Raw genomic sequence first — 13,998 nt, 5'->3', positions numbered from 1 at the left:
ATTAATTTTCTGAACATGTACTCGTATTAAATATATTTCTATATTGTACCTATCTCCTAAATATCCCTGATTTGGACATGTCCAATACCACAGTTACCATTATCTGTTATTTAGTTTTCCATAACAATATTAATACACACAGTCCTGGCTTACTATATGCTAGGCAGTTCACACTGACTCCTGCATTAGTTTAGATCTTTCAAGAAGCAGATAGGATGAGAAATATGAGATACATTGAGGGAATGAATGACTTGAAGGCGCATGGAAAGTGAGCAAGAAAATGTAGGTCTGATCTCTGTAAGGGTAAAGAAAGGTAGATGGGCAGCAAGAGTCCTAGACTGCAGTGCAGTTGTAACAAGGTTGATTAAAGCTGGTGAAGGGTTCTGGAGCCAAAGTCACCCATCAAAGGAGTCCTGTGCCTACCCCATACAGGCCTATCTTAGTATCCCTGACATACTCAAACCAATGCCGGGTATATGTCAAAGGGCTTAACTGTGACTTGAGTTTCATAAGAAAAGAGGAATGGTGCGGTAAAAAAGATGGGGTTGGAGAGCTTCCTAGAAATTTTACCTAAGTGGGTTGGGGGGGTGAAGAAATCTTACCTAACAAACTTTTGAGTGATCAGGTACATTTTCCCTAGTTCTTTTTTCTCAACCTCCAAGTTATTCTTTGCTTCAACAGGGAGGAAGGTTTCTCAATGTACACTTTTTTTTTTTTCCCCAAAAACACATAACAGAGCATGGTGAATTTCCTGGTCAATGTTTATACACATTTTAAGTAATGTTCTATATTCAAGGAATGTATTATATGATATCCATAAAGTTCTTTATGTTCCTTTTCCTGTTCTTACCCTCCTCCCTACCTCCCAAGAAATAAACAAGTAGAACTTTTTTCCCCCTCAAGTTTTACCAAGTATTATGAGAATTTTTTAACTTTATGGAAATCTTCTTATCAAATAACAACTTTTTCAGATAATTTTTCCACTCAGCATTGCTTCTGATATTTATCCATATAGGTGCATGCACTGTTATATCAAAGATTATAATTCAAGATAAAAGGGAAGATGCAATAGTGAGCAACAAATACATGAAGCTAGGCCATAACGAATAAGAACATACTCTTTGGAATATATAGCCAAAATGCTTTTAAAAAAAGGATATGCTATAAGGAAAGTTGTTTGTAAATGCTGAACTATATCAGAAAAATCTTGGAGTTGAGGAATGGGAGAAGAAGGAAATAATTGCTTTTCAAAGATTTTAAAGGAATAAAGAGATGGAGCAGGTGAAAAGGAAAAGCAAAAGATGAAAAGTATTCCAAAGATTTTAATTTCCTTGGATAGAAAAGAACTAAAATAGTAACATAAAAATAATAAGATGTTGCTTCCAATCAATAATAACACTATGGGATGCTTCTGAGAGTAAGAAACAGGAAGATAACTATTCATAGAAGTAAACTTTTCAAATTAACAAAAACAAAGAAAAGAAGACTAAAGAAAATATAATACCTCATAAATGCTAGAGTGATAAAAGTAATAAAAACAAGAACATCAGACATAATATTAAACTTGAACTGAAATAAATGATCCATTAAAAGACACAGCATGCAGTGCTGGAAACAGCTCAGCAGCACTTGACTAACATGTTCAAAGCCTAGGTTGGATCCACAGTGCTGCCCAAAAGAAAGAAAGGGAGAGAGGGACGGAAGGATGGAATGCAGACTGGTAGAGTGTATGCTTAGCTTGCTAAAGGCCCTAGGTCCAATCCCCAACCCCCTCCACCACACAAAAAGGAATATGTTTCTCAAAGTACAAATACTGTATGATTCTGCTTACAGCAGTTCCCCTTGACTCTCGAAAAACATGATCCAAGACCTCCCTGTCAATGTCTGAAATGTCAAATAGCACTATGTTTTTTTTCCCCCCATACAGGCATACTTATGATGTAGTCTAATTAAGGAAACACTTAACAGCTTCTCTTTCACATATCTGAATTACCAGCACCACTGCTCATGTGCTTTGGGGACATTATTAAGTAAATTAAGAGTTATCTAAACACTGGGATGCAACTACCTTCAACTACTAATCAAGAAGCCTACTGGGTGCCTAACAGAGTAGCATATATAGTATGGATATTCTGGATAGAGGGATGATTTATGACCCAGGCAAGATGATGTGGGACAGCACATCATGCTACTCAGAAAAGCACACAATTTAAAACTTATGAAGTGTTTATTTCTGGAACTTTCCACTTAATATTTTCAGACCAGAGCTGATAATAGGTAACTGAAACCACAGAAAGTGAAACTGTGGATAAGAAGGACTAGTATTTATGAAATACCTAGTTAGGCAAATTCATAACAGAAAGTAGAATGGAGGTTACCAGGGATACGGGGCTGGGGGAAGAAGAGTTGTTTTTGTTTTTACAGTACTGGGGATTGAACCCAGGGTACTCTGCCACTGAGCTAAAAAATAAAATCCAGCCCTTTTTATTTTTAGACAGGATCTTGCTAAATTGTTCATGGCCTTGAACTTAGGATTCTCCTACCTCACTACCACCCCAGTTAGTTGGGATTATAGGTATGTGTCACTTTGTCTGGAAGAGTTAATTGTTTAATGGGTACGGAGCTTCTGTTTAATATAATAAAGAAGTTCTGAGAATGTACAGTGTTGATATTTGCACAACACTGTGAATATAATTAATGCCACTGAATTGTACAATTATAAAGCTAATAAGGTTTGTGTGCATTTTATCATAAAAGCGTATGTATATATACACACATATACCTCAAAACAGTTTATTTTATAAAACACCAAACACAAATAAAAAAAAAAAAGCAAGACTGGAAATATTGATCACCCAAAGAGGAATATCCACCACCACCCCACCACTCCACTACCCTTCAGGTACTAGTGATTAAATCAGGAGCACTTTAGCCCTGAGCTATATCCCCAACCTTTAAATTTTTTATTTTGAAATAGAGTCTTACTAAATTGCTCAGCCTAGCCTTGAACTTGAGCTCCTCCTGCCTCAGCTTCCCAAGTAACTGGGGTTACAGGTATACAGTACAGTGTCTGGCCCAAAGAGAAATTTACAGTTAAAAGTAGTAGTAAGAAGAAATATTATAATTGATAAAAGCATTATTTAGAAGATATGTCAATCTATTTATATGTACACACATGTACATATAAATAGAAAGCCAAAAACAATTATAAATGTAAGAGCTTGGAAAAAAAAAAGCCCACATTGACACAAATACATAGGAATACTTTACACATCCTTTTATCAGTTAAAATGCATTTAGCTAGTTAAGTGCAGTATTGCTCATCTATAATCTGAGTGAGGCTGAGGAGGGAGGATCCCAAGTTGAAAGCCAGCCTCAGCAACTTAGTAAAGCCTTAAGCAACTTAGCGAGATCCTGTATCAAAATAAAATAAAAAGGACTGGGGATGTAACTCAATGGTGGAGTGCCTCTGGGTTCAATCCCTGGTTTGAAAAAAAAAAAAAAAAAGATGCCTTTGGCTAAAACCAAATAAACTCAATTAATAGCAACTTAAACCATTAAGATGGTATTTTTCTCACATAGCAAGAAGTCTAGAAGTAGGCAATTATTAGTGTCTGTTCAGAGACTCACCAGGACCTTTTTCTTTCCACTCTGCCATCTTAGTATGTTAGCCTCTTATCTCCGTGACTACAAAGGGAAGAAAGGGAGGACAGTGCCACGCACATTAATTTAGATCATCTTGGAAAGCAAAAAACTTTCCTACAAGTCTCCTGGAGACGTAGTTCCAGCACTGTCACAGAGCAACCCAAGCATCAAGGAGGGCCAAAGAAGTAAACAGGAAGTAACCAGCCTCTGTAGTGGAAGGTATACAAGTAAAAAGAGAACTGGGAATGGGTGTTGGCTTAACTAAGGAACAGCATCTATCACAAACTCTCTACATTTGAAAATCTAGTAGAAAAAGTTAAAGACATAAGAGAATTTAGAAATATAATTAATACACATGATTTAATAGGTAGCTATTCTGGCAACCCTCAAAAAGTAAAATGTTTCCTAAGAGACTATGCACACAGGACTTGAAGTAGTGTCCGAGATGCCCTCCCCCAATGATCCATGCCTCCTGGTGTTCATACACTTGTATAGTTTCCCACCACAGTGTACAAGGATTTGTCTGCATAATCAAGAGCACAGAGTAGAAGTAATGGCTTGTCATGTCCAAAATTATGTTCTAAAATACCATAGCTTAGGTCTTAAGAGCACTCTTTTCAGATTATACTTAAGCACCAGAGAATGTTTCAATGAGAGTCACGTATACAGCAGAGCCCCATAAGATTATTATGGAGCTGAAATATTCCTATCACCTAGTGATATCATAGTCATCATCATGTCATATCTTCATGTCACAGCACAGGTATAACTCATGTTAGTGATGCTGGTATAAACACATCTACTGTACTGCCAGGTATATAAAGGTATACCACATACAATTATGTACAGTATGCAATACTTAATAATGCTAATGAATGACATTATTGGCTTATGAGTTTACTATATTTTTATTAAGAATGTACTCCTGGGGGCTGGAGTTGTGGCTCAGCGGTAGAGCGCTTGCCCAGCACGTGCGAGACCCCAGGTTCGATCCTCAGCACCACATAAAAATAAATAAAATAAAGATATTGTGTCCAACTACAACTAAAAAAATTAATATATTAAAAAAAAAAGAGTGTACTCCTGGGCTAGGGTTAAATTTTTAGCACCACATAAAAAGTAAATGAATAAAATAAAGCTATTTTAAAAAGTCACCTCACTAAAAAAGAGTATAATCCTTCTACTTATTAAAAAATAAAGTTTATTGTAAAACGGTATGTCATGTTGTGCTGGCAGTGGTCTCAATCATCTCACGTTAATTGCGTTTTTCTTGATTTTATCAAGAGGATACCTTGAGTGATTGATCTATACTATGTAGGCTGTGAAAAGTACATTCCATGATGTTCACAGAATGAGGAAATCATCCGATGATACATTTTTCAGAATGTAGTCTTATTGTTAAAGGATATACAACTGGACTTTCTCTAGGGAAATCAAGCTATAAACAGCCATATGGAAGGACTGAAGTCTTCAGTCAAGGGCACATGAAGATCTGAGCCCTGCTAAGATCATGTGAGTGAGCTTGGAAGATTATTCAGCCCTATTTGAATTAGGCATAAATCTTTTGCTGAAAGCTTGACTGTGACCTCATGAGAGATGCTGAGTCAGTGAAACCATTACCATTCCTAACTCAGAAATTCTGCAATAATAAACATTTGTGGGTTTAGTTGCTAAGTTTTAGAGTAATTTGTTATGCAGCATTTAATATACAGAGACATAGAAAAAGAGAAAGGGAGAGAGAATGACTATAATCCTTCAGACAGACAATGGCAAAAAAAAAAAACAAAAACACCTGGAATGAAGTTCAATTCAAGAGATATTTAATAAAAATCTATAATACCTAGTAATCAACTAGACATAAAGGAATAAAAATCAGGATATTCAAAGATAGTCTGAACCAAAAATCTGGAAGCTATGAAAAACATTTTTATCATTCTGAATTTGAAGTACATATGGAAACAGATTTATGCAGGAAGTAAGTAGCCACATGGGTTGAAAAGTTCAACCCTGGAGAATAATCTGGACTGCTTATGTAGACATGAGTATTCAGGTAAAAGAATAAGAAGAAAATGGAGCTCTGGAAGAAATAAACATTTGAGGGGCACACAAAGATGAGTTGGCTAAGACAACTGAGATGAGATAAACAGGGAAACGAGAAAATGACATTATAAAAACCAACTTAGTAATGAAAGAAACATCTTTCATAACTGAATAATAAACTGGGCATGATGGAACATGCCTGTAATACCAGCAGATTGGGAGGCTGAGGCAGGAGGATCACAAGTTCAAAACCAGCCTCAGCAACTTAGTGAGGCCCTAAGCAACTTAGTGAGACCCTATCTCAAAAATAAAAAGGGCTGGGGGGCTGGGGATGTGGCTCAAGCAGTAGCGCGCTTGGCAGGCGTGCGAGGGGCGCTGGGTTCGATCCTCAACACCATATAAAAATAAAATAAAGATATTGTGTCCACTGAAAACTAAAAAATAAATATTAAAAAATTCTCTCTCTTAAAAAAATAAAATAAAAAATAAATAAAAAGGGCTGGGAATGTAGCTCAGTGATAAGAGTCACCTAACACCATAGATCTTGAACAGCAGTTCTCAATGGAAGGAGCTATCACTTCCCCAAAAGGATATGCAGAAACACATGAAAATTTCTGTTTGTTTCATTAATGGGGGTAGGGAGGCACACAGGGAATGTCCACTACTGGAGACCGACAAAGGTAAAAACCAGAGCTGATAAATATTGCACAATATTCAGGACATGCTCTTATGCTACCCACCCAAAACACCAATAGCACTCGACACAGATTATGAGAAAGGGGGAAGAAATTTCAAATAATCAATATAGTTAATATTAACACATTGTATTAGTTGATCAGACATAGAAAGATAAAGGGCAACCTAAATTTTAATGATTAATCTAATCAAAATATGGCTAAATTTTTAGAAGAGTCTTAATTACTGTCACATAACTTTGATGATGCCATGATAAGATATACACAATCATTTTATCTGAAAGGATTATATAATGAGGTATTTTAAGGTATGAAGGTGCTTTAAGGTACTCCAAGAAGATCAAGGCCACCAACTATGGCAGGTACAAGATTACTATTTCTGCTTAGAAAAATACTTTAAGCAGGGAATATCACCATTCTATGCTTTTTTCCTCCACTGAGGGGTATTCAGAAAACATTACCCAAGATGATAAATCATATTAACAAAGAGCACCCAATAATAAAATCAAAGAATATCCAATCAACAGGTAGAGTCAACGTATTATTTATAAGATTACCAAATAATTTAAGAAAAATGTATGTATACATGAATGCTATAAACTGATATTTTTTTTTCTTTTCTTTCTTTCTTTTTTTTTTTGCAGTACTGGGGATTGAATCCAGGGGCATCTTACCATTGAGCTACTTTCCCAACTTTTGTTTCAAGACAGGATCTCACTAAAGTTGCCCAGGCTGGCCTCAAACTGTGATCTTCCTGAGTTGCTGGAATCACAGGCATGAGCCACTGTGACCAGTGAATGCTATAAAAAAAAAACCCAAACCTTGGGGCTGGAGTTGTAGCTCAGTGGTAGAACACTTGCCTCTCATGCATGAGGCATTGGCTTCAATCCTCAACACTTCATAAAAATAAATAAATAAAATAAAGGTATTTAAAAAAAAAAAATCTAGCCAAGATCTTTGTGTTTATTTAAACAACAACAAAACCTTTTCAAGGCCTCAGCTGTTTCTTATTGAACTATAATTTATCAAAGGGCAGATATATGGATACAAATTAATTGTTGTGCAATAAGTTCTTGTTATTAAGAAATTAGTATTCTGCCACGTGATAAAGAATATAACACTTTAATCTGCATAGGTTATGCAGTCACAAATCTATAATTCATTGATAAAGTACTTTACTAGTATGCAGAAAAAAAATTATGATAGCAGGCCTGAGATTAATATCCTTATAAAGACCTGTCTGCAAGACTGGCCTGTGGCTAGCACCTAGAAATTTCAATTTAGGGAGGGTTTCTACCATTTCTTGACAAGAATGCCCCATGCTGCCTAAACTGTTTAAACAAAAAAATGTGATTTACATTGGACACTTGCTTTCCTTGTGGGAGTCTAGAATTTTGGTATGTTCCAAGCAAAGGCAGTTATGAGACTAGCCCTCAATAAAAACAATGAGTACTAAGTCTCTAAGGAACTTCGCTGGTACCCAGCATTTCTTATGTGTTGTCAAAATTAGTTGCTGAAAGAGTTAAGTCATCCTGTGTATCTTCTCTGGGACATGACATTTTGGAAGCTTATACCTGGTTTCCCCCAGACTTTGCCACATATACCTTTTCCCTTTGTTGATTTTGCTTTGTATCCTTCACTGGAATAAACCATTGCCATGAATATAACTACATGGTGAATCCTATGAGTCTTGTCAGCAACTGCTGAACCTAGGATGATCTCGGGACTGCTGACATGGTTAGTGTCAGGAGTCACAAGGCAGGATGAAGCCAGCAGGTTGACACTCTTGCTGAGTGGCTATGAAATCAACCATGATTTGAAATAGCAGCTGAGCTTCTAGGTGTTGTGAGAGGTAAAAGTTATCTATGAAATTTCAAAAGGACAGATCTAACCCCAGGGGAATTGACCCTCTCAATTGTCTTTGGGTTTTGTTCTTAAGGGGGGGGGGTCCCCAAAGCTCCCAAAAGTGAATTCTGGATGAACTAAAAATGTTAAAAAACATTTATTTATTTATTTATTTTTCCCCCCTCTAAGTATGAGCAAATAATAGTTAAATCAGAGACTGGTGCAAAGCTTTACACAGCCTAGTCTCTTTTTATTCCATGCATTTCAGTCAGGATCTCCCAGCAACTATAATATTAATCCTATGAATGCTGATTTACAAGTAGGGGTTTAATTAAATGTGTAATGAGGATAAAAGCGGGGAGATGGTGAAAGATGGCTTTGTATTTTGTTGCTATTATACCTAGATATATGATAAAAACTGATGTACTATGTTTGTCATTTCACAGAAGTGGTAGAGCTTGCCTAGCATATCTAAGACCCTGAATCCAATCCCCAACATCACAAAAATACATATATACATACATACTAGATGGATCACCTCAATCAAGAAAAGTTACCAAAAAAAGTAGTCTATAACTTGTTTTTTTTTCCCCTGCTAGTGAAGAAACTGGTATTTTAAAACTCTGAGCACTAGAAAGAGAATAAATTTCTATATAAAATTTATTGTAGATGATATCAACAATGATTTTTTAATCTATTGGGGGTCTCTAGAAAAAGGGATACAAACAAAGAAACAAAGGAAATTGCAAGATGGAATTACAATTTGGGAGGGTTTTTGTTTTATTTTTCAGTTTGGTAGTTTTAAAAAGCAGTTTTGCATTACTACTAAGCTCTTGTGAAATCAGATGTCTGACTGATTAGAGGCTGATGATTTTTCAAGCTTAGTGCATATATTTGAGTGGATCAATTGGGACTCCAAGACTAGACAAGATATAATAGGCGTAGGATATGCTTGCTTGACATCTGGACTTAGAACATGTTTGTGAAGGCTGCAACATCTTAGCTTTGCCATTGTCAAAGAAAAGCCAAAGGCTTTTCTGAAGTCCTGAACTCACATATCTTAATTGCCTGGATCCAACTCCAGGCTGAAACCCGATTCTGAGCTTGGGCTATTTCAATCTCAACACAAGCTGTGCTAAACTGGAAGCAGGAATATGCTCCATAAACATGACTGTGCCTTGAAGATGTTTAATATTTAAAAGGTGCTCTTCTGCTGGACATGGTGGTGGCACACCTGTAATCCCAGCAATTTGGAAGACTGACGGAGATCAAGGCCAGTTCAAGGCCAGCCTCAACAACTTAGTGAGACTCTGTCTCAAAAAACTGAAAGGATTGGGGATGTAGCTGAGTGGGTAGAGTACCCTGGGTTTAATCCCAAGTACTATAAATAAATACATAACACTCTTTTGTGGATCCATAACCTATGAAAACATCATGGATTCTAATTGGACTGTCTCAATCGCTTACAGATGTCCAGAGAGAAGGACTTATTCTTTGACAAGACCATCCAAAAATCAAGTGGCTAATTGGCTCTAAATACTAATATAGAGACTAACAACTGCACTCCTCACTGTGGTTCCTGCTAAATGTTACAAACTGAAATAAGGCAAACCACAAAATGTTAATCCTTTACCCACTCATTACAGATTGGACTCCTGACCCAGTCTTGAGATCACACTGCTACTGACTTGTGTTTAGCTTTCCAGATTAGCTACAGTTTGCAACAGATTAATAACTTAACTCTATTTCTCTTCCCTTCTCCTTACCCCTCCTGGTAAACATACATTATTAAGGCTGTTTTAGCTATTAAATACAGCTGCCCACAGAAAGAAATATCTTTTCTAGGCTGTTTAATAGATGAATGAACAAGGAAAATAGTGTAGGAGGTAACATAAGCCCATCTTGAAAAGTTTTTAAAACCCCAGTTTCTTCCGTTACTTTCTTTTTAAATATTTTTTAGTTGTAGATGGACACAACACCTTTATTTTATTCGTTTATTTTTATGCAGTGCTGAAGATCGAACCCAGTGCCTCACATGTGTGAGGCAAGTGCTCTACCACTGAACCACAACCTCAGCCCCTCAAGCCCCCGTTTCTGTACTTCCATGTAAAACACCTCCAGATATTGTTCACACTAGTGAGGCAAATGAACTATTGTGACAGATAAGCAAAAACTGACATCAGGCAAGCCATCAGAAACCAACGCCTGAACTGAATTAAACATATTGTACTACTGGCCTTGGAACCCTAAGGTGAAAGGTCCCACAATAGGAGGCAACAGTGGGGGCCTTGTTAATCTGTACTACCTGACTAAGGTATGTTTTACTTAGGGGAACACTAACAATTGAAAACTTGTTTCCAAGAATATCACATTTGTCCTCTAAGATTACATTTGTGTGTGCGCTCTGGCCATCATCACCTTGATATAATCCTGGAAAGCTTTCAGGTTTGCTTCAACTTACTGGCTCTTTGCCTAAATTGATGCCTCAGACCATCTTTTTTTTTTTTTAAGATTCACTGGATGTGGTGGCACAAGTCTATAATCCCAGCTACTCAGGAGGCTAAAGCAGGAGGATCACAAGTTCAAGGCTAGCCTAAGCAACTTAGCAAGACTGTTTAAAACACACACACACAAAACAAAAATGGTTCATACAGAAACTGAAGAAGGAAAATCACTTGGTCTTCTAAGGTAAACTTTATGGCTAATGGAATTTGTTTTGGCTTGCTAAATCCAGTGTCATACACTGGATGACACAGTATTTGTGTATTACCTAGATATACTTTATTTATTTTTGGTACCAGGGATTGAACTCAGGGGCACTCAACAACTGAGCCACATCACCAGCCTATTTGTATTTCTCACTGAGTTGCTAAGTGCCTCTATGTTGCTGAAGTTGGCTCTGAACTCAGGATCCTCCTGTCTCAGCCTCTGGAGCTGCTGGGATTATAGGCATAAGCCATAGTGCTGGCTAGATACACTTTAAATAAGGGATCTGGGGATGTAGATCAGTAGAGCACTTGCGTAGCATGCATGAGGCCTTGGGTTTGTCCCCCAATACTGCAGAAAAAAAACTTTAAATAATCTCTAGATTACTCATAATAACTATGTAAATAGTTGTTATACTGTATTGTTTAGGAAATGACAAGAAAAAAGTCTGTGCATGATTAAAGTTGGTATAATTTAAAAAATACATTTTTGATCCATAGTTGGTTGAATCTACAGATACAGAACTGTGGGCCCTCTAAAAGGTAGGGGAAAAATATGTATGTGTGTGTGTATGTGTGTATGTGTATGTGTGTGTGTGTGTGTGTGTGTGTGTGTACACTAAGGGTCAAAACCAGGACCTCACACATGCAAGGCAAGAATTCTATCCCTGAGCCACATCCCCAGCTCTCCTGGCAAAAGGTATAATTGAGATCAATACTACATGTTGGTCTTATCCTGCTACCTGGAGGCCTACTAACAATAATTTTGCTATAAAGACATTTTACTCAAAGGACAAGAGTTAACACAGCAAAGCCCACACTGAATTCCTTAGAAATGCCTGCTTGTAAGGTTATCCTTTGGTTGGCAGTGGAGAACGTAAGTAGTCAACAATTTCCTACACTTTCCTGAGAATAGTGGCCCACTGTACCTAAACTGTTTATATAAACAATTTGGTTTACACTGAACACCTGCTGTCTTTCAGGTAGTCTAGAATTTTGGTACGTGCCAGGCACATACTATGTAATCAGTTCCTATAAAAACCCTGGACACTGAGTCTCTATCAAGTTTCTCTGGTAGACAACATATCACAAGTTGTTAATCTTGTTGCTGGGGAAATTTATTGTGCCCTGTGTAACTCCCCTGGGAGAGGTCCCTTAGAAACTTGTGCTTGTTGCCTTCCTCCCCTCCCCCAACTTCACTGCATGTGCCCTTTCCCTTTGCCGATTTTCATTTGTATCCTTTTACTATAATAAGTCATAGCCATGAGTATGACTTTATGTTCCATCCTGTGAGTCCTTAATGAACCTAGGGAAAGTCTTGGGGACCCCCAACAAAACTAGTAATAACTTTAAACAGGTAAACAGACCATCCTGAATAACACATTCCATTTGGATACAGAAGGATATCAAAATTAGCTTTATGGTAGCAACAGAATTAATAAATTACTTACGAAAACAGATCAAACCACTGTTGTTTTGTAACAGATTCTTGGCGTAAAAGCTTCAAAACAATCGGACGCATGAAATCCCACTTGTCTTCAAACTGAAGAGAACCTTTATTCTTTAAAAAAAAAAAAAAAAAGTACTTTAATTTAAATGCAATTATATCAAAAGTGTCTTGTAGCTTTTGTCTTTTAAGGGCTACCTAGAGAAATGTAAAGCTCAAATTTAAAAGAGCCAGTTTTCCATAATGGAATCCCTCTAGGCTTATATCAAGAAGTCATAGGAAGAAAACTATAAAAGAGAAAAACTGGAGATGGGGATATAGCTTAATGGTAGAACTTCAGCCTAGCATGCATGAAGCCCTGGATTCAATCCCCAGCATCACAGACATTTAGGGGTGGGTGGAAGATGGGGGCTGAAGGAGAGGGCGGACAGATAAGAGAGAGAGAAAAAGATGGAGGCTGAAATTTTAAGAGAAAAACTGGGGTAGGGGTACAGCTTAATGGTAGACCATTTGTCTATCATACATGAGACTCTGGATTCAATTTTCAGCACTGCACAAAGGGGATGAGGAGGAGAGGTTGATAGGTTGATTAGCATACTGTCACATTCTGATGCCAGAAGAAAAAGAGGACATCAGAAGTTCTGTGTTTGAATCCCTCCTAGACTGCCCTGTTCTTCTCTTCCTTTGGCAGATCTTAATCTGAATCCTTTCCCTATAATGAATAGTAACTAAGATTACAACAGCTTTCAGTAAATTCTAGGAGCTTTTCTACTCAGTGTCAGCAGTAAGGGCTGCCCTGAGCTTCATAAAAAGAACAGTTGTTCCCTGGTATCCACAGTGACTGCTTCCAGGACTTCACATGGATACCAAAAGCTTCAGAGGCTCAAGTCCCTTACATACAATGATATAGTGCTTGCATATTACCTACATATACTTTAAATCGTCCCTTGATTACTTATATTACCTAATGTCAATGCTATGTAAATAGTTGTTATACTGTATTATTGGGAAATAACAAGAAAAAAGTGTATACATGTTTAAAGGTCTGTACAATATTTTCCTGAATACTTTCAACCCATGGTTGGTTGAATCCACAGATGTGGAACTGTGGAGAGGGTTACCTGTATGTTGGAAATCTACATAAGCTCTCAAAATTGGGGGATGAAAACATGGAAAGGTACTCATCCATTTTATAATGCCAACAAAACCTTGACACCAAATGGAGAACAAAAGAAATAAAACTCTAAGCTAATTTTACTACAGAACACAGATGCAAAGATCTAAACAAATACTAGCAGCCAGGTGTGATGGCACACACTTGTCATTCCAGTGGCTCAGGGGGCTGAGATCACAAGTTTAAGGTCAGCTTCAACAACTTGGCAAGACCCTAAGCAATTCAGAGAAACCCTGTCTCAAAATAAAAAGGGCTAGGGATGTGGTTCAGTGGTAAAATGTCCCTGGGTTAAATTCCCAGTATCAAAAACCAAAATAAATAAATAAATAATAAAAACAAAGCCCAAATACAACCAAACCAAACAAGTGGTATACCAGAACAATGATTCCTCATAATCATACATAGTTTATCCCAGGACTGTGAAAATGGTTCAACACTAGGAGAAAA

General features: G+C 37.2%; 1 protein-coding gene across 3 annotated transcripts in view; it reads right to left on the bottom strand.

The window, feature by feature from the left end:
* Positions 1 to 13,998, bottom strand: part of Cul5 (cullin 5) — an 84,179-nt gene that overhangs the window by 53,987 nt on the left and 16,194 nt on the right. For 2 of the 3 annotated variants that reach the window (XM_071616669.1, XM_027930619.3), the window contains exon 2: positions 12,382 to 12,491. In XM_071616669.1, the coding sequence (XP_071472770.1) occupies positions 12,382 to 12,491 (110 nt within the window). Of the gene's footprint in view, positions 1 to 12,381; positions 12,492 to 13,998 lie in introns of those variants that run through there. The other variant, XM_071616670.1, reaches the window with a different exon arrangement.

Source organism: Marmota flaviventris, chromosome 9, assembly GCF_047511675.1.
Source record: "Marmota flaviventris isolate mMarFla1 chromosome 9, mMarFla1.hap1, whole genome shotgun sequence".
In the NCBI taxonomy this organism is placed as follows: Eukaryota; Metazoa; Chordata; class Mammalia; order Rodentia; family Sciuridae; genus Marmota; species Marmota flaviventris.
This window is presented reverse-complemented; position numbering and strand designations above follow the sequence as displayed.